This window comes from Heterocephalus glaber, unplaced genomic scaffold, assembly GCF_053883595.1.
Source record: "Heterocephalus glaber isolate CG9 unplaced genomic scaffold, H.glaber_assembly_v1.0 deba00001610, whole genome shotgun sequence".
Classification (NCBI taxonomy): Eukaryota; Metazoa; Chordata; class Mammalia; order Rodentia; family Bathyergidae; genus Heterocephalus; species Heterocephalus glaber.
Genome location: NW_028258381.1, coordinates 21169116 through 21188030, shown reverse-complemented (window position 1 = coordinate 21188030; position 18915 = coordinate 21169116). Strand labels below are relative to the sequence as shown.

General features: G+C 57.9%; 1 protein-coding gene across 12 annotated transcripts in view; it reads left to right on the top strand.

Annotated features, from left to right (window-relative positions):
• Gtf2ird1 (GTF2I repeat domain containing 1) overlaps nucleotides 1–15505 on the top strand; it is a 71411-nt gene extending 55906 nt beyond the window's left edge. For 8 of the 12 annotated variants that reach the window (XM_013070483.2, XM_013070486.3, XM_004840025.4 and 5 more), the window contains 7 exons: nucleotides 1033–1216; nucleotides 1770–1798; nucleotides 12506–12583; nucleotides 12701–12893; nucleotides 13672–13709; nucleotides 14047–14180; nucleotides 15268–15504. In XM_013070483.2, coding sequence (XP_012925937.1) covers nucleotides 1033–1216; nucleotides 1770–1798; nucleotides 12506–12583; nucleotides 12701–12893; nucleotides 13672–13709; nucleotides 14047–14180; nucleotides 15268–15384 — 773 coding nt within the window. In that variant the 3' untranslated portion in view covers nucleotides 15385–15504. Of the gene's footprint in view, nucleotides 1–1032; nucleotides 1217–1769; nucleotides 1799–11168; nucleotides 12584–12700; nucleotides 12894–13671; nucleotides 13710–14046; nucleotides 14181–15267 lie in introns of all 12 variants that reach the window. The other 4 variants (XM_087196209.1, XM_013070484.3, XR_015445452.1 and 1 more) reach the window with 3 other exon arrangements.
• Nucleotides 15506–18915: the final 3410 nt, after the last annotated feature.

Sequence of the window (18915 nt, the reverse complement as noted above, 5' to 3'; positions counted from 1 at the left end):
GGCTGAGGCAGGAGGATCACAAGGTCAAGCCCAGCCCCAGCAACCTAGTGAGACCTTGTCTCAAAATAAAATAAAAAGGGCTGATGGTGTGTAAGTGCAGCAGAGCGCCCCTGGGTTCAGTTCTCAGTACTGCAAAAAGTGACTAGAATAAAAACATGCCAGCCCACGGGTCAGAAAGGACTGTGGTTGCAGAAGATTTGTAGGGTTCTGCAGGCGGATGGCTGAGGAGTGTAGGGTTTCTCTTTGGAGAGATGACATTCTGTGGAATACGATGGTAGTAGTAATAGTTCTGTGACCTTGTGAGTGTATGAAAAGCTGCTTGTGTACTTTCAAATAGGGAATTTTACGGTATGTGAATTCAGTCTCAATTTCTGACTCAGAAATTCTGTACCTGCTACATTTGGGGCGTAGATCAGGCTCTTAAGTGTCCTGGGAGCCAGAGCAGAAAGGAAATGGGGTCAGTGCTACGGCGTCAGAATTCAGGAGATGAAAATTAACTTACTGCACCAAGAGGTCCCTGGGGCTAGGACTTGTGGGCTTCCTGCCTCGTGGGTCTGTGAAGGGGTAGCCGGGCGCCAGGCACTGCTCTCTACAAGCCGCCTGGTGATGTCTGAGAAATGTGGGTCACAGCTGGGCCTCAGAGGCTGAGTCAGCCCGGGCAGCACCCACTGTGCCCACCGTACTCGGGACTCCCAGGGTGGTGCCCGGCCAGCTGGGAGAGGGGCCATAGCCCTCCACAAAGTGTGCGCTACAGGAGTGAGGCGGAGCTCGGATGAGCACCGAGGGCCAGGGTCCAGGCAGCGCCCAGCCCGACTTCCTTGCTCCCTGTGGCACCTGCGGCTCAGGCCGGGCCAGCCCTCGGTCAGGGCAGTGTGAAGGGTTGCTGCGGGGCCGGCGGGCAGCTCAGCACTGCTGGGCAAGACTCCCACGCTGGGCTCAGAACCATTGCCCCGAACCCCCAGCTCAGCCCTGCTGCAGGCAGCCCTGCACCCCCTCGCTCCTGACGGGCAGCCCTCTCCCTCTCGCCCCCAGGGGAAGCTTTGGGTATCAAGTACCCAGTTCAGGTGCCCTACAAGCGGATCAAGAGCAACCCCGGCTCAGTGATCATTGAGGGGCTGCCCCCAGGAATCCCCTTCCGGAAGCCGTGCACTTTCGGCTCCCAGAACCTGGAGCGGATCCTTGCTGTGGCTGACAAGATCAAGTTCACGGTCACCAGGTACTCGGGAGAGGGAAAGCAAGCAGGATGGGGGCTGGAGCCAGCAGGTCCTGGGCTCGTGTGGCTCTGGGAGCTTGGAGAGGACCCGCAGGCTGCCTAGGGTATAGGGAGCCCCCAGGAGACTGACCACCCCTCACGGCGTCCATAGCCTTCATGAGTACCTTCTACCTGCCCAGCTGTACCCTGTACTGCACCCTAGCCTTCTTGTTGAAGTGCAGGTTTTGTTTTGTATCTTGGGAGCTTAGGAATTTAACCCAGTGCCTTCACTCTAAGCTGCATCCCCGTGCCTTTTTAAAATTTTTTGAGATAGGGTCTTGCTAAATTGCTCAGGCTGGGCTTGAACTTGGGATCCTCCTGCCTCAGCCTCCCAGAAGGCTGGAGTGACAGGCATATGCCACTATGCCCAGCTTGAAGGGCAGATTCTGCTGCAATGGGCCAGGGTGGCCTCCACTCATTTCTAGGGGCCCCCAGGCAAGGCCAGGCCAGTGCTGCTGGTCCCCAGGTAGCTGTCCTGTCCCCAGCCTCCCCCCAACCCCCTCTGTTTCTCTTCCAGGCCATTCCAAGGACTCATCCCGAAGCCTGGTAAGAGGTGCTGGCTGTGGGGCTGAGGGTACGAGGGCCGTGGTGCTGGGGCAGAGGCTGGAGCCCGCCTCTGGGCCTCAGGGTCCAGGATCGGGAGTGGACAGGCCAAGGGCTCCTACTCCCTGCCTCGCCCAGCTCCTGCCTAGGTCAGCAGGAAGGCTGGGTCTGCCCGGTCATCCTGGGGCAGGAACGGATGGGGAGGTGGCGCGGGCAGGTCCCTGTCACCGCTCCTCTGATGCCAGGGCCTGGTCATCTCAGTGAAAGGACCTGGCTGGTGGTCGTGGGCTCCAGACCATGGAGGGAGGGTGACTGCCTGGGGGTCAGGAGCCCAGAGTCAGGATGCGGGGCCACCCGACCTTGGATGGTAACTGCCTCTCCTGACCCCTGAGGATCCATGTCTCTCCCGGGGCTCCACACGACCAGGCCCCCGAGCCGTGCATGAGCAGTCAAGCCCTGTGGCCTCCCTGTGTCCCCGCACCGCCCCAGACGCTGTCTGACCCTCACTCTTGAGTGGCGGCTGCGCAGGTGCGGTGGGAACGGGTCGTGGTCACAGCACTTCCGGAACACCCGTCACGCATCAGCCCCAGTGACCATGGTCGTGGGCCTCAGTTCGAAGGCCTGGGTCTGTGCCTGTCGGGGAAGGGCAGACGCGGGGCAGCTGCTGTTGGCACAGGGACCCCTGGAGGGACGGGGAGAGGCTTCCTGGAGTGAAACCCCTGGGACACCCCAGGCCTGGGCGAGCAGCACTTGGTGAGCCCGGGCAGGGGCGTTTCCAGAGCTCTTAGAGTGCAGACAGATGAGAGGGAGCCAGGCTCAGTGCACACCTGCAGTCCCAGCACTCCGGGAGGCTGAGGCAGGAGGATCCCAGGATTGAGTCCTACCTGGGCAGTTTAGCAACTTAGCAAAACCCCGTCTCAAAAAATAAAAAGGGCTGGGAGTGTAGGTCTATGTGAAGGCCCTGGGTTTGAGCTTTAGTACCTTAAAAAAAGGAAGGTGGGCAGGGAGAGAAGCAGAGGGAGCACCCAAGGACTCCTGGCCAGGGACACCGAGGCTCTGAGAGAGGGACCCGGGGAGGCTGCGCAGTGAGGGGCCCTGGGCAGCCCCTGAGCCCTCCTGAGCAGAGCCCCTGGGGGTCTCAGCTGCTCCCCCGAGCTCATCTGAACTGAGCCCAGGGCGAAGGAGGGAGTGGGACACAGTCACTGTGTTGCACCTGTGCAGCTGTCAACTCTGCACTCTGCCCTTGTATGGGGAGAGAAACGTGAGGCCCAAGAACCTGGGTGACTCTCCTGGGCTGTCCCTACCTGCAGGGGTTGTCCCAGGACCTCCCCAAATGCCAGAGAGGAGGCGCCAGGGGTTCGGGCAGGGAAACCCCAGGATGTGCATGAATCCTCACTGGGGAGAAGCCCTGGGGACCGGCTCAGCCAGCCTTCATGGCAGACACACATTTGGGGTCCTAGGCGATTGCTGCCCCCCTAGGAGGGCTCAGCCAGGTCTGGCTCTGGGGTGTGCACGGGCCGGGGAGGCCCTCTGCCCACCTGGTGCAGACTTCCTCCGGAAGCAGAGGTGGGCAGGCCTGGAGCACACAGCCGGTGGCCAGCTCCACTCTGGTTCCTGCCACTTGTCATGCAGTCGGGTGCCGACAGTGCTCCATGCACCCTGGAGCCTCCATTAGACAAATGTCAGGGTGGCTGTGGCCCGTGTGGCCCCGGGGAAAGGTGTGGTGAGGCCCTCGGGGACACAGGCTTGGGGAGGCTTCTTGGGAGAGGTGGCGGGGAGCTGGGCATCAGAGGGGAGCAGATTGCAGATCGCTCCAAGGCATTATTCCAGGCGGAGCCCAAGGCGGGCATGGGCGGTGTTCAGGGACCAAGTGGCCACTCCACAGGCCGAGGGCTTGGTTGGAGCCAGCAGGGAGGAAATGGCTGTCACCCAGAGCCAGGCCTTACCCCACAAGCTCAGGGAGACATTCTGGGGCTTCTCCTTTTTCCTTTTCCTTTTTTTTTGAACAATACTGGGAACTGAACTAGCTACATCCTCAGCCCTTTTTTATTTTGAAACATGGTCTAGCTAAATTCCCCAGGCTGGTCTCAACCTGGTGATCCTCCTGCCTCAGCCTCCCAGAGTGCTGGGATGACAGGCACGCCCCACTTGTCTTTTCCTAAAAATAAGGAATGGACCTTTGTGTGCAGGCTCAGAAGTATGAGTTACGAACTGGGGCTGGAGCTTCATGGTGGAGCCCCCGAGGGGTCCTGGGTTCCATCCCCTGCCACACACAAAAGCCAGAATTGTAAACTGTTTTCCTGAAATGGAGTAGACTGCTCCCAATGCCCCTGTTTCATTGCGGCAGGAACTGGAGTCTGTCCCGGGCCCTCTCCCTGTGCTTGGGGTGAATGGCCAGGAGGGCAGAGCAAGGGGTGCTGGTGGCTGTGTGCACACGGCCCCCTGAGGCATAGTGGGCCAGCACCATCCACTGGGGTACACAGTCCCTGCTGGCGAGGCCCCAGGCCCGGAACTGCCACAACCTGAGCGAGTGCAGGCAGGTAGAGACAGCAGCCTCGGGGTCAGCACTGGGGGGAGGGGAACCCAGGGGGAGGATCAGCAGTGAGGCTGCTGGGAGGGTGAGGCTAGGATAGTGCTTCAAGTTGGGCTTGGCGGCATGCACCTGTAACCCCAGCACTCTGGGAGGCTGAGGCAAGAGGATCACACATGTGAGCCTACCCTGGGTAGTTTGCAATTTAGCAAGACGTATGTCTCAAAAAAATTTTTAATAGTGTTGGGAATGTAGATCAAGGTGAAGGCCTTGGGTTTAATCCCTAGTAGCATAAAATAAGAAAGAGAAAGAGGATAGGATCCAAAAAGGCCTTCAATGTTGTCTCAGCTGGGTAGTCAGAGCTGCCCTTCAGGGCTTCGCTTTCCCACTGGGGCCTAGGGGTCCTCCCATCCCAGTATGCTCAGGGGTGGCCAGGCAGGTGCCTGGCTGGAGAGGAAGGTGGACTTAGGCCGGCCTGAGCCCGGGGACCATGGGTGGGACTCCAGGCCTCGGGTCAGGGGCTGTGGCCTGGGCTTCCAGTGGGACCCCGGGTCGCATGCTGTCAGCAGCTCCTCTGCCCACCAGCACTGGGTGAAGTAGGGACACTGGGCTGGGACCAGAGAGCCAGGTGGCCCGGGAAACCCTGGGAAGGCTCTGTCCAAGCCCAGGTGTCCAGCTCCGGGGAACAGAAGTGCACCAGAGGCCACAGGCTGTGGGAGCCCAGCAGGGCCAGGGTGGGGCAGGGGAGACCGTCCTGCAGGGAGAAGGGGCTGGCGTTTTCCAAGGCACAGATCAGAGCCCAAACGCCCCCAACTTGCAGTCCTAGTACCACAAAAAGGTCTGACTGAGTTGCGTGAAAGACACTTGGCACCCGTGGAGAGAACCTCTGCATGAGCAGCTGGTGCAGTGCCAGCTGGAGAACATTCTGGTAGCTCATAAACCTGAAAAGAATGCCAGGTGTGGTGGCACATGCCTGTAAGACCAGCTCCTGTGAGGCTGAGGCAGGAAGGTCGAATAATTTCAAGGCTACCCTGGTACATATAGCGAGACCCTGTCTCAAAACAAACAAAAATAAATAAAATTTAAAAATTAAAAGGAAATGCAAATTATCAGCCCACGGGAGAAATCTGGAAAATACAGAAATCTAACAGCCCAGATGGCCGTCCATTTTTATGATGATACATTTCTTCTAGATTTTCCCCTAAACGTACTAATTTTACTTCTCACTGTTGTTTCTATTAATTTATACAACACACTTAACCTTAAAGCACAAAGGTGTTATGTCCTTCAAATGCTTTCTGATTTCCCCACCTGGGTGCCTCAGTTTACCTCTTACAAAGCCCGTCATCCCCACTAACCAATCTCCCAGGGAAGTGACGGTGCCCACTCACCGCCGCACAGCACGTGCCTAGCATGGCTGGGAGGTGAACCGAAGCCGCTCCCGTTTCCCTTGGGGCCAGGGTCTGGCTGTCCACTAGCCAGGCCCCACGGTCCACCCCGCTGTGTTTGCGGCCACGCCCTGGTCCCTGCCTCCCTCCCCTCCCGTTCATCCACACTGGGTGGCTCTTTGGCGCCCCCTTCTGGCCACCGGTGCAACAGCGTTGATCCGGCCTGGAATCCTTTAGATTGAAGCTCATCCTTTTGGTTCGTTTATTCCTACACCAAAACCTACTGTGTGCCTACTGTGTGCCAGGCGAGATGCCCTAAAATAGACCAAGATCTGTGCCCTTGCGGTGCTCACATTCCCGTGGAGGAGATGGATAAACAGGAAGCAGAACGTCCTATTAGAGAGTGACAAAAACCCTGCGGTGAAGCTAGGGCTCAGCCAGTGCTACGGCCCTGGACGTATCTTGAAAATACAACCAACAAGATTGCTGGTGCAGCCAGGCATGTTGGCGCATGGCTGTTAGCCCTTTGGTTGGGAGGCTGAGGCAGGAGGATCACCATGAGTTGGAGGCCAGCCTGGACTATGGAAAAAAAAAAAAAAAGCTAGTGCAAAGGATGTGGGGTGTGAGAGAAAGGTCAGGGGCAAGGCTGAGCAGCGGAAGGGAGGGAGTCCCATGCCCTGTGACAGCCACGGGTGTGAATGGTGGGTCAGATGCGTGGCTTGCTCTACAAACCAGGGAGCATCCTCGGAGACTTGGTGCCGTCCTATATGGAATGGAGTTTACTCAGAAACTGGGTCACAGTGGGAGCGAGCAGGGCATTCTGGGGGCCACGCGTGAGCCCCAAGGGCCCCAAAGGTGACACCCGTGACGAGAGGCCAAAGCCCTGGATGTGAAGTGGGGGGAGAGTCTGAGGGCCACTCACTGCCGCTGGTTCAGTCCACAACCACAAAGACCAGATGGGGACCGGGCAGCACGGAGCTGGCCACAGCGGGGGCTGGTTCAGGGAAGAGGACCCATGGGGACCGCCAGGGACGACTCACCCTTCCGAGGGACAGAGCTGGATGGGGGACGGGAGGGGGGAGCCTGCAGGTTCTCCTGCCCCACAGGGTCACCAGGCCATGGATCTAAGGTCCCCATGAGGATGAAGGACAGAGGGAGAGCTGGAAAGGTGAAAGGTACCCTCAGAGATGATGGACGAAGCCGGGCCCAGTGGTGCACAGCTGCAGTCCCAGCACTATGGGAGGCTGAGGTGGAAGGACTGCAGGTTGGAGCCCAGCCTAGGGCAACTTAGCCAGACCCTGTCTCAAAATAAAGGTCTGGGGTGTAGCTCAGAGCAAAGGCCCTAGGTTCAATCCCTCGTACCACAAAAGAGAGAGTCACAGAAGGGCAGAGAGCATTTGCCACCCGGAGGCTTAGGACGCGGCTGGAGAGGAGAGGAGGTCAGGCCTGAGTCTGCGAAGTTGAAACCCAGGACATAGGACAAGAGCAGGTCAGTCTCCAAAGCCAGCCCCAGGCTGCCTGCAAGTTCGGCCCGCCCTTGGCAAAGAGCAGCCCTTGTGCCCAGAGAAACAGCTCTCCAGAGCACAGCCTGCATCCGGGGCCCAGGGTTGCCCCATCCGGGAGCTGCCGTCCCTGGCTGGGGTCAGGAGGTGACCCAGATGTGAGGTGTCCAATGCCTGTCGGGTCCGCAGCTCAGCTCTGTGCTGTGCACCTCACAAGGCCTGGAGAGACACCCGGGCCCTTGTTGTTTCCACGCCTCTGGGAGCACACAGCGGCCTGAGCCTCAAGTTGCAGCCAGGTCCCTGAGCCTGGGCAGCCTGTGGTGCTGCCCGCATCCAACCTGGCCTTTGCCAAAAAACTAGCGAGCTGGGTTTTATTCTGTGGCATTGGAGGGTTTTTTAGTCCATCAAATGATATGGTGTGATCTGCATTATTTTGTGGTTACTTGGTGACCACACTTCCGCCCTCCAGAAGGGAAGCTGGGGTCAGGGGTGGAGCCTGGCCTCCAAGGGTGTGTCTGCCGGGCCCACACAGGGCCCTGGCCAGAGCCGACCTGCAGGGGACCCCGGGGGACAGAGAGGCCTGCGCTGGAGCAGAGGGAAGGAGGTAGTGGCCCTCACGGGACAGCTGTCAAGGCTGGGGGTGTCCGTGGTAACCACGTGTGCGTGCAGAGCCCTTGGGTGTAACCCTCAGTGTTACACACACACACACCCCATGGAGGAGAAACCAAAGCCCTCGTGGGCAACACGAGAGCAATCAAGGAAACAGCATTCTAGAACTGTTCTTGAAGAGTGAAAGTTAAAAAGAAATTAGTATTAGCAGGCAGTGAGCTCCCTGTTGCTGGAGGCATTTAAGCCAAGGCCACTGCCCACAGGGCTTGCTCCGGGGGAGGGGGCGGTGACGACAGCGCTTTTCCAGCCAGCAGCGTTGTGAGTGTCTGAGGCTGGTGGCCCCACGAAGCGGGAGGGACACTGGGCCCTCAGGATGTGGCCTGTGAGGGGCCGGAAACAGCACAGCTGCGGTTTCCAGGTGACTCCACCCAGTCAGGTTTGCTCGCCTGGGCCTCAGTTTCCCCACTCAGAAGTGGGAAGAGTTGTGGGTGCTGCGTCTCTCGCCCCAGGCTGCTGCTGAGGTGTGGAGAGGTGGCCAGGCCGGGGTGCGAGGGCCTGGAAGGCCCAGCTTTGCAGCGTGGACTGGACCCTGCAGACCCGGCCTTGGCAGGCTCTCTCGCTGATGTCCCCGAGTCAGGAGCCTGAGCACCCTAGGGGCTGGGCCCACCCTGGGACCTCCTGCGTCCGCTTCGTGCTAGGGGAGCGGTGATCCCATCCTGACCTCTCACCTCCGGCACTGTCCAGTTGCCCACAGGGCCCCAGGCAGGGACGGGTGGCCTCAGCAGCGCTGCCTGGCCTCCATGGGGTCTCCTGGGTGCTGCGTGGGGTGGGCTCTTCAGGGAAGGGGACTGCGGGGCGGGGGGGCTGGGTCCCAGTGGGGTTGATGGCAGCAGGGGTGGCGGGCTGAACAGGCAGGAGCAGGAATGGGTCCCCTTCGCCCCTCAGGGACTCTTTCTGCTGTTTCTGAACTGGGTGATCTTGCTTAAATTAACTTACTACCTGTGATCTTGGGTAAGTTAACTTACTACCTGTGATCTTGGGTAAGTTAACTTACCATCTTCTGGCCTCCATTTCCTCGAGGTGACGCCCTCCATTGTCCCTCCTGCCCTTCTCCTTTCTCCTACCCAAGCCAGAGGGTCACTTGTTTGTCCCCAGTCACAAACTCTCTCCTCTGGGCCCTGCCTTCCTGCCTCAGCCTCCCCACCCCCTCTCCAGCCTTCAACTGTGTCGTGGTCTTGAGAGCTCGGAATAACCCATCCTTCCTTCATCCTTCACCTTCTAAAGCCGCCCCGTCCTATGCCAGCCACCCATTCTCACCTCGTTACCTCCGCTGTTGATGGTTAATTGGGCTGCAGTCATGGTCTCTGCCTCCTGGGAAGAGCTGGCGTCTGCTGGGTGGGGCTGCCAGGCCTGGAGTTGGCACTGGTGCCTCCTTTCTTCTGGGGTCGGCTGGGGGGACCCCATCCTATTCCTGGCCCGTGGAGCTTGGTAGGGGAAAAGGGGAACCTCAAGGTTCTCAAGATTTTGGGTCGGGGGCTTCACACTGGCCACCTGGGATGGGTCTGAGGCTACCTGGGATGGAGGAGCGACCGCAGGCACCGCTTGGTGCCCTTCGTCCTCTGAAGGGTCTGGTTACAGAGCTAGGGACGAGGACATTCAGGATAGCTCTCCAGGATCCCCCAGGCCAAGGCCTGGAGCACAGGGGCTGGGCCAGGTGTGGTCGGAGAGAATCACCCATTTGCCAGGTATAAAGTATGTCAGGTGTGGGGGGCCATTAGTGGCTTTGTTTTGTGGCAGTAGGACAGACCCCGGGCCCTGACACACGGCAGGCAAGTGCTACCCACTGAGCTACCCACCCCAGACCTCCGTTGTGTGCTGCTTTTTAGGGGATTCCATCAGACAGTGGCTCTGGGGAGTCCTCGAGTGAAGGCCTGAAGGAGGCGGTGCTGAGCCACAGGAGCAGGGAAGAGGCAGGCAGGCAGGCAGCAGCTGCGAAAAGGCCCCTAGGTCACCTGCCAGGTGTTGGTGGAGACAGAAGGGGCAGCAGCGGGTGAGGCAGAACTGGGGAGGGACAGTGGTGCCGGGCAGGTAGGGACGTGGGAAGGCAGGGCGGGTGGGTCCAGCTTGGGTTGTCAGAGGATCCCTGCGACTGTTGGACAGGAGACAGGTGGGGTGGACGGGGAGAGGGTGTGATGACGTGGGCAGGGCCTGCTGGCGGCAGCCGGGCGCTGAGTCACCGGCGCTAGGTGTGCTTTGTCGCTAACGCCAGCAGAATCTGCTGGTGTGGCTGGGGGAGAGCAGAAGCCAAGTTTGACCTCAGTGGTTCAGGCTGAGCTGGCAGACAGGGGCGGTTGGCTGAGACAGGCAGGTGTGGGGAGCGGCGGTGTCAGGCGCTTGCTTGGGGTGCTTGTCTGGGCTCATCCAGTAGGAGATCAGGGGACCCGGGCTTAGGGTGTAGTGAGGACCGTGCGCGTGTACACGTGTGCTGCTTACAACCCAAAACAACACGTGTCCAGCAAGGAGATCCCAGGCCTGGGTTTTGCTTGGCATCATTTCATTTTTTGAGACAGGGTCTTGCTATGTTGCTCAGGCCCAAATTTGCGATCCTCCTGCCTCAGCCTCCAAGTACTGGGATGACAGGTGTGCACCACCACACTCGGCTTCAATTCCATCTTCAAAGCACCTTCCCCAGCTTGGCTGTCATGCCCCAGGCCTTTCTCCTTTCTGCCTCTTGCAAGGGACCCACTGCACAACCAGAATAGCCTCTCCCATGATCCTCAGATCAGGGGTTGAGCACTTGCTTCGCGAACACCTCAGCCCACAGGCTCATCCCTCCGGACGGAGCTGGCTGCAGTCACGGTGGACAGTGCAGCCCCACCCCCAGCAGTGACACGTGCTGCTGACCCCTCTCCCAGGTGGTGCTGCCCCTGCTCCTCACGCCAAAGTGCGGCCACTCAGCTGTGTGGCTGGGGCCTCGGGGAGGGGAGGGAGAGGAGAGGGAAGGAGGAGGAGGTGCCCCAGAAGGGGCCCGGGACCCTGACCTCTTCGACAAAGCCCCCATGCCCTCCAGGCCCTGGGTTAGTGGACAGAGAGCAGTGTGGCCAGGCGACAGGGAGTCTGTCCTCCCCGAGCATGGACGCCTGCGATGTCCCACCGCCTGGCAGTGCCAGTCCCCAGCTCTCACAAGGGAAACTGAGGCTCAGAACATCAGAGCTGGCACCCGGTTGCCCAGCTTGGCCTCCCTCACACTGCTGCCCACAGCTCCCTGGCCCGGAGCCCGACGACAGGAAGTGAGGGGGTTGCAGGACCAAAACCCCGCCCGTCTCCCTCCCTCTCCCTCTCAGGTCTCCCAAGGAGGACACACATGCCATTTGTGATGTGCGGCAGGGCACACAGCAGGGCCCCTAAGCACTGGAAAAAAGCAGGGGAGGAAGCCAGGCTAAGGTGGTGCACGCCGGTCATCCCAGCACTCTGGGAGGCTCAAGCAGGATGATCACAAGTTGGAGCCCAGCCTGGGTGACAGTGAGACCCTGGCTCAAAATAAAAAACAGAAAAAGGCCTGGAGGTACACCTCAGTGGAAAGGGCCTGGGTTCAATGCCCAGTACCACACCCCCCCCAAAACAGGAGAAAAAGCAAAAAGAGGGCTGCACAAAGACGGACAGAATGGTGCCCTGCTAGAGCAACTTACAAGAGACAGCTCCAGAGTGCTAGGGCCTGGTAGAACTCAGCTTCAGCATGCACCAAGCCCTGGGTTCCCTCCCTGGCCCCAAGAGAAGAAAAAAAAAGAAATCCGCTCTTTTTTCTTCTAAAGATAGAAAAACTGAATTCAGGAAACCCAGGGCTTTGAGGTCCGATTTGCTGTTCCCGACATTTCACAGCTGTGTGGCCTTGGGCAACTTACTCAACCTCTCCAAACCTCCGGCTTCAGCTGTGAGGAGGTGACTGCGCCCAGGTGTGGGAAGCGGCCAGCAGTGCATCGGGTGCACACTGGTTGCAGGCCGGGCTGCCTTGGCCTTCTCTCTGTGGGCCACCACGAATCCTCAGTGGCACAGGGACGGATAGGAAGTGCCAGGCCCTCTGGGGAGGAGGAGGGTCCCAGGGGCAGAGCTGGAGTCTTTTTTTCCCCCAGCAGTGGGCACTGATCCCAGGGCCTTCACACCCAGCTACCACTGCAGCCCATTTTTACTTGTATTTTGAGACAGCATCTTGCTACGTTGCCCAGGCTGGGGTTGCAGGTGTTTGTCACCACACCGTCAGGTCTCCGTGTGGCTGAGCAGGGCATTGTGCCCCAAGACGGGGACCCAGGACTACGTTGTTTGGGACCCCACCGGGTGGGAGTGCCACTCTCCCCAGCGCCTGGAGCTCCCCCGGGGCTTGCAAGTGGGAAGCCCGGCCTGGCAGAGCTGAGCGCTGGCCTGGGCCCTCAGCAAGAAACGTACACAGCACCCTGGGAGGCCGAGGCAGGAGGATGGAAAGTTTGAGCCCAGCCTGGATGCCTTGGCAACAGTGAGATCTTGCCTCAAAATAGAAGATAAAAAAGGGCTGGGGATGTTGCTCAGAGTAAAGTACTAGATCCGCCCCACAGTGCTACAGCAAGAAAGGAAGGAACCAGATGCAGGGGAGCGGGCTGCCCGTGGGAGAGGCCTGGGTGGCCCCGCACATCCTGGTGTGTTCCCGCAGATGAGGATGACGCCAACAGGCTGGGGGAGAAAGTGATCCTCCGGGAGCAGGTGAAGGAGCTCTTCAATGAGAAATACGGTCAGTGCCACCCTGCGCCTGCGCATGGGGAGCTCTAGGGGTGGGGCGTCCCCTCCCTGTGGCGCCCGATCTCTGCCAAGGCTCCCCTTCACCTCGATGAACTGCTGTGCCCTCCAGGTGAGGCCCTGGGCCTGAACCGGCCCGTGCTGGTCCCTTACAAGCTGATTCGAGACAGCCCCGACGCCGTGGAGGTCACGGGCCTGCCAGACGACATCCCTTTCCGGAACCCCAACACCTATGACATCCACCGGCTGGAGAAGATCTTGAAGGCGCGGGAGCACATGCGCATAGTCATCATCAACCAGCTCCAGTGAGTGTGCTGAGGCACAACTCAGGCGAGAGCAGCAGAGCCCCAAACCTGAAAGTCCAAAGTGCAGACCTGGAGATTAAACTCAGATCGGGGCCTCTGCACTGAGCTGCAACTCCAGCCCCTCTTTTTTCTTGTTGCATTTGATTTTGAGACAGTGTCTGTGTGTCACTAAATTGCCCAGACTGGCCTTGAACTTGCAATCCTCCTGCCTCAGCCTTCTGAGTAGCTAGGAATACAAGTGTGTACCACCACATCAAGCCAAAATCCCAACTGCCTCATGTCAGTGGTCAGGGTGTAGCTCAGTGGCTCACGGTTTCAGAGGTTTCAGTCCCTGGTCCCTTGGGCCTGTGGAGACACTGTACATTAGGGCAGGAAGTCAGAGAAGAGCAGCCTGGGATCCTAGTGTTCCTGTCCAGACCACGCCCCCCCACACCTCACTTCCTCCTGGGCCTGCTCCCTAAAGGTTCCAAACCCTCCTAGTAGGCAGACCCAGCCTTCAACACAGGCTTCTGGGGGACATGGAGGAGTCAAACTGCACTTTGCAAACCAGACATGTTGCTGGTTTGTAATCCCAGCACTCGGGAGGCTGAGGCAGGAGGATCACTGTGAGTTTGAGGCCACCCTGGGCTACATAGCAAGACCCTGTCTCAAAAAGCCAAAACAAAAAAATCCCCAAAACACAAATAGTACCTTGCGTGGCTGCAGGAGGAGCGTCTCATCCCACAAGAGAAAGGAAAACCGCATGTCCTCACTGCCACCGTGTCTTATTCTTTTACAGACCTTGTACAGAAATCTCCACTGATGCCAAGGTGCCAGGTGAGTTGGGGTTGGAGAAGCTTCCCTTCCACTCCGTGGGGACAAAGAGGAACAGATAGCCAGGTGTGGCACACCTGTCATCCCAGCTACTTCAGAGGCTGAGGCAGGAGGCTTGCATTCAAGCCCAGCCTGGACAACTGTCTGAAACAGTATTTGTAGAGCTGAATATGGTGGGCCACACCTGTAATCCCAGCACTCAGCAGGCTGAGGCAGGAGGATTGGCATGAGTTCAAGGCCAGCCAGGGCTACATAGCGAGCCTCTGTCTCGAGTCTTCCCTGGGGAGGCGGGTAAGCAGCCTAGCAGGGCGCCCACCCCAGCAGCCCTTTCTCCTGGCAGCCAGAGACAGCGTTCCCAAGCGCAAGAGAAAGAGGGCCTCCGAAGGCAACTCCGTGTCTTCCTCCTCCTCGTCTTCTTCCTCTTCATCCTCCAACCCGGAGTCCGTGGCGTCCACCAATCAGATTTCCCTCGTGGTAAAGCTGCCCGGAACTAACTGCCCCTCACCACCCTGTCCTTGTCTCCCTCTTGGGGCTGCCTGTCAGGGAGGTACAGGGTGCCTGGACCGTGGGTGCCACTTGATGCTCAGATGGGGCAGATGGAGGGTCCACCTCAGGGTTTGTCTGTCCTGCCCCCTTGCAGTGGGACTCTCCTGCCTTAGTTTCCTGGCTAGGGACACACTCTGGAGAGTTCTTTCTGATTTCAGGAGAGCAGCTTGAACCCTAGAGTGGTAGCACATGCCTGTAATTGCAGTACTGTGGGAGGCTGAGGCAGGAAGATCCCAAGTTTGAGCCCAACCTGGGAAACTCAGTGACTTAGTGAAACTGTCTCAAATTTAAAAAGAGGTGGGTAGGGCGGGGATTTCACTCAGTGGTTTCACTGCCTGCTGTGCAAGCACAAGGACCTGAGTTCGATCCGTGGTACCAAAAAAAAAAAAAAAGGTGGGCATATAGCTTAACCCCCCAAATTAAAAAAAATAAAAGATATCAGTCCCAGCTTTGAAATCCTGAGTGCAACTGAGAATAGTTGAACATGTATGAAAATTTAGGCCAAGGATTGTGGCACACCTGTAATCCCAGCACGGGAGGCTGAGGCAGGAGGCTCACCATGAGTTCAAGGCCAGCTTGAACTATATAGTGCGATCCTGTCTCAAAACACCAACCCAGCTGGGGCTTTAGCTCAGTGGTTCTGCTGCCTGCCTCACAAGTGCAAAGTCCCGAGTTCGATACCCAGTACCAAAAAAAAGCAACTCAAAAGAAAATGGTTTTAAGACTTCTTGACCCCTGGGCTGGGTTTCCCTTCCACCCTTTCCTGGAGACCCCGGAAACCCAGCTGTGCCTCCCCCTCCCTGGTGTGTGCACCCCAAGTCCTCCTGAGTCCCGGCCGCCATCTACCCCGCATTGGAACCTTGGCTTGCTTGGAGGCTCTCGGGCCACTGCAAGCTGTGTGACCGTGGAGAGGCCATGTACCCTCTCGGGGCTCAAGGGAAGCAGGTGCTGGGAGAGGCAGAGCTGGCCGTCAAGGTGTCCCCGGCACCCTAACTGCGTGTGTCCCTCTCCCCAGCAGTGGCCGATGTACATGGTGGACTACACCGGCCTCAATGTGCAGCTGCCGGGAGCCCTCAATTACTGGACCTCAGCGCCCAACCAGGACCTCACAGAAAGACTAAAGGAAGTATAATTTATGTACAAAGTGTATATTCGGATATGTATCGATGCCTTTTAGTTTTTCCAATGATTTTTACACTATATTCCTGCCACCAAGGCCTTTTTAAATAAGTAAAAAAAAAAAAAAAAAGTGTCTCCTTCCTTCTTAAGGGTCACACGCTTCTCTTCTGGAATCTTAGCCACTGCGGTCTCAGGGACAGAGGTGGCCAGGAAAGTCCTTCCCTGCCGGGGAAGGCTGTGCTCCTGACAGCTGTCAGGGGACACAACCTCAAAACACACACACACAAAATAAACCAAAAACCAAGCTGAGCGTGGTGCTGCATGCCTGTGATCCCAGCACTTGGGAGGCTGAGGCAGGAGGATGGCAAGTTCCAGCCCAGCCTAGCGACTTAGTGAGACCCTGTCTCAAAAAGGGCCGGGGATGCAGCTGAGTAAAAAGGCCCTGGGTTCAATCCTCAGTACTGCAAAGGAAAAAAGCAAGAGGTGGCGAGGCATTCTGTTCTCCTAGAGCCCGTACTTGAGCCAGGTGGTGAGGGGGCACAGCTGCATCTGAGACCGCTCGGGTGGTGGCAGGTGCCGAGACGCAGAGGGCACGGGACCAGAACAGCCAGACAAGTGGAGAGGGGCTGGCAGTCGCCCAGGAGCCAGCAGCTGCTGCCCATCACTGCTCTCACGAGCCGATCCTGGCTCCCTGGCGGTCCCTCGGCTGTGTCCCAGCCTGGGGGAGATGGCACCGAGGAGGAGACTTCAGCTGTGCAAAGCAGCGCTCGCTCGACCTGAGGCCCGGACTGAAGCACAGGTCAGGCCCTGGGGGACAGCGAGGGAGGCCAGGTGGGGTGGCGCCCCTGGTGCCAGCAGGGAGAAGAGGCGCCTGCCAGGAGCCCCAGCTACTCCAGAGGGTCACTGGCTCCAGCTCAGTGTGAAGGCCCTGGGCTCAATCCCCAGAAGCATAAAAAGATTTGGAAATCCCATGAGACAGTGGCTGGAGGTGACACAGGTGGCTGGGTGGGGACTCAGGCCGCAGGCTGTGCCCTGCACACAGTGCCAGGCTGAAGGGATGAATGGGGCATGGATCCGCCCAGGCCAGGCTGTGCTCTCCTCTGCCCGGGGAAGCCTCAGGGCTGGGGCCCAAGGCTAGCACCAAGGCAGAGCAGGTGGGAGCCGTCCCCTGCTTCCCAGCAAGAGGCCGGGAATCCACAGTAATAGGGACGGCCAGCAGAGCTGGGAGCGCAGGGTCTGGTTCCAGTGGCCAGGAAGAGGCTCTGGCCTAGAGGCAGTGAGCCTGGGGTCAGCTGTGTGCAGGAGCAGAATGGCCCGGATTCCTCCTGGAAAGGCACTGGAAACCGCCCCAGCCCAACCGTGCAAGTCACCAGAACCCCACACTACCTTGTGTCACTGTCCTGAGCTGGCCCTCCTTTTTCTCTCCACAACCCAGGCTATGGGGCGACCCCATACCCTGACCAGTCCTCCATCCAAAAACTGCCTAGGAAGTCAGGTGTGGCCTGTAATCTTAGCACTCCAGGAAGCTGAGGCAGGAGAATCTCAAATTCAAGCTTCACCTGGCAAACTCGGCAATTTAGGCCCTGTCTCAAAATAAATAATTAAAAAGGGTTGGGGATGTAGCTCAATATGAAAGTCCTGGGTTCAATCTCCAGTAGCTCAAAAAAACAAAAAAAAACCCCTGAGCATGATGACACACCTGTAATCCTAGCACTAGGGAGGCTGAGGCAGGAGGATTGCTGCAAAGTTGAGGCCAGTTTGAGCTGTGTAGTAAGTTCAAGACCAGCCCACACTACATAGAAAGACTCTGACTCAGGAAAAAAAAAAAAAAAAGCACCCAGCCCATCCTGCTTGCCCACCAAAACCAAGCCCTTGAACCTGGAGGTTGCCTGGTACCAATCCCCAATCCCCACCTCCTCCCTCTGTCCCAGGAGCCCTGGGCCTTGTGGGGCGGGGATGGAGATGGAGACGGGATCTCACTTTGTAGCCCAGGCTGTCCTCACACTGTGATCCTCCTGCCTCAGCCTCTGGAGTGCTGCGATTACCAGCCTGTGCCACCATGCCCAGCCTGGAGCCCTGGGCTCTGGAGTCTGTGACCCGGCCGAGCTGGCACCAGGGACCTGCGCCTGGATGTGTGCTGTCCGGACCCGGTGGGGAGGTTCCCGGGCCTCGAAAAGCTCCAGCTGCGGCTCCCACTCTCCAGCTCCGTCCTCCCCACACGCTTTCCTTAATTAGGCTTCATTTAGCTGCCATCTGTCCCTGTTCAAAACGGCTCCGTGTTTTGCAACTCTAAACAAGAATTGTTACTGGGTTTGTAAACAAGACCCCCTCCCGAAAAAAAATCACAAAACGCTTTGGAAAGTAATAAACTCGGGGTGTGAGGCGCGCATAGCGAAGTCCTAATTGCTGGGTAGGTTCTGAGACGCAATCATTTTATATACAGAGTCTTTGTACAAAAATCTGCTGTCAATGAAAAGATCAAGATTATAGGAAATGCTGGGATTATGTCTGAGCGAAAACAGTAATAAAGCAATGATCGGGCAGGGACAAAGCGAGGTGGGAAGGGGTGGCACCTGCCCCTGCACCTGGGCCACCCTCCCTCCCTCCCCCGGGCCAGGCTGCTGGTCCAGGAGGCTGAGGCTGCAGCCTTCCCACACCACATCCACCCTCATCTACTGGGGCGGAACCCAGGGCACTCACACCGAGCCTCATCCCCAACCCTTTTCCTGTTCCTTTTGAAACAAGTCTTGCTAAATTCTCCAGGCTGGACTCAAAGTTGGGATCCTCCTGCCTCAGCCTCCCAGAGTCTGAGATTACAAGCGTGTGCTGCCAAATCAAACCTACTTTTTTGGGGATGGGGGCAGTGCTGGGGATAGAACTCAGGGTCTCCTGCCTGCTAGACAAGGGTTGTGCCACTGAGCTAGACTCCCAGGCACCCCCTACCTCATGACTACAATTTCACCTCCTTTTAAAAAATCATGCTATTACAACCAATTGTAATAACTATTTGTGTCATTATTTCCTGCCTGTCTCTCCTGCTGTAAGCTTTTTTAATAATTTTTTTTCCTTGAGACAGGATCTTATTTTGTAGTTCAGACTGGCTTTGAATTCACCATGTAGCTCAGGATGGCCTCCAACTCATAAAGATTGTTCTGCTTCAGCCTGTGCCACCATCCCCCACTCTCCTGTTTTAAAGCTTGGTGACAGCAGAAGCTGGGTCTATCTTGTTCACTATTATATTCTAGCACCTTCCACAGAGCCAGGGACACAAAGGTACTCACTAAATGTGAGCAAGACAAGGGGCGTAAAGGGGTGAGCTGGTGGTTGTTGTTGCTGGGAACCCAAGATCTTGTGCTGGGTTAGTGCTCTAGCATGAAGCTACATCCCAGCCCCCTAAAGAAGATTCAGAGGGTTAGAGCAGCCAGGTCACCTATAATCCCAGCTGTTCAGGAGGCTGAGGCAGGAGGATCCTGAATTGGAGGGCAGCTTGAGCTAAATAGTGACACCCTGTCTCAAAAAGGGCTGCGCTAGGGCCTGGGGTGCC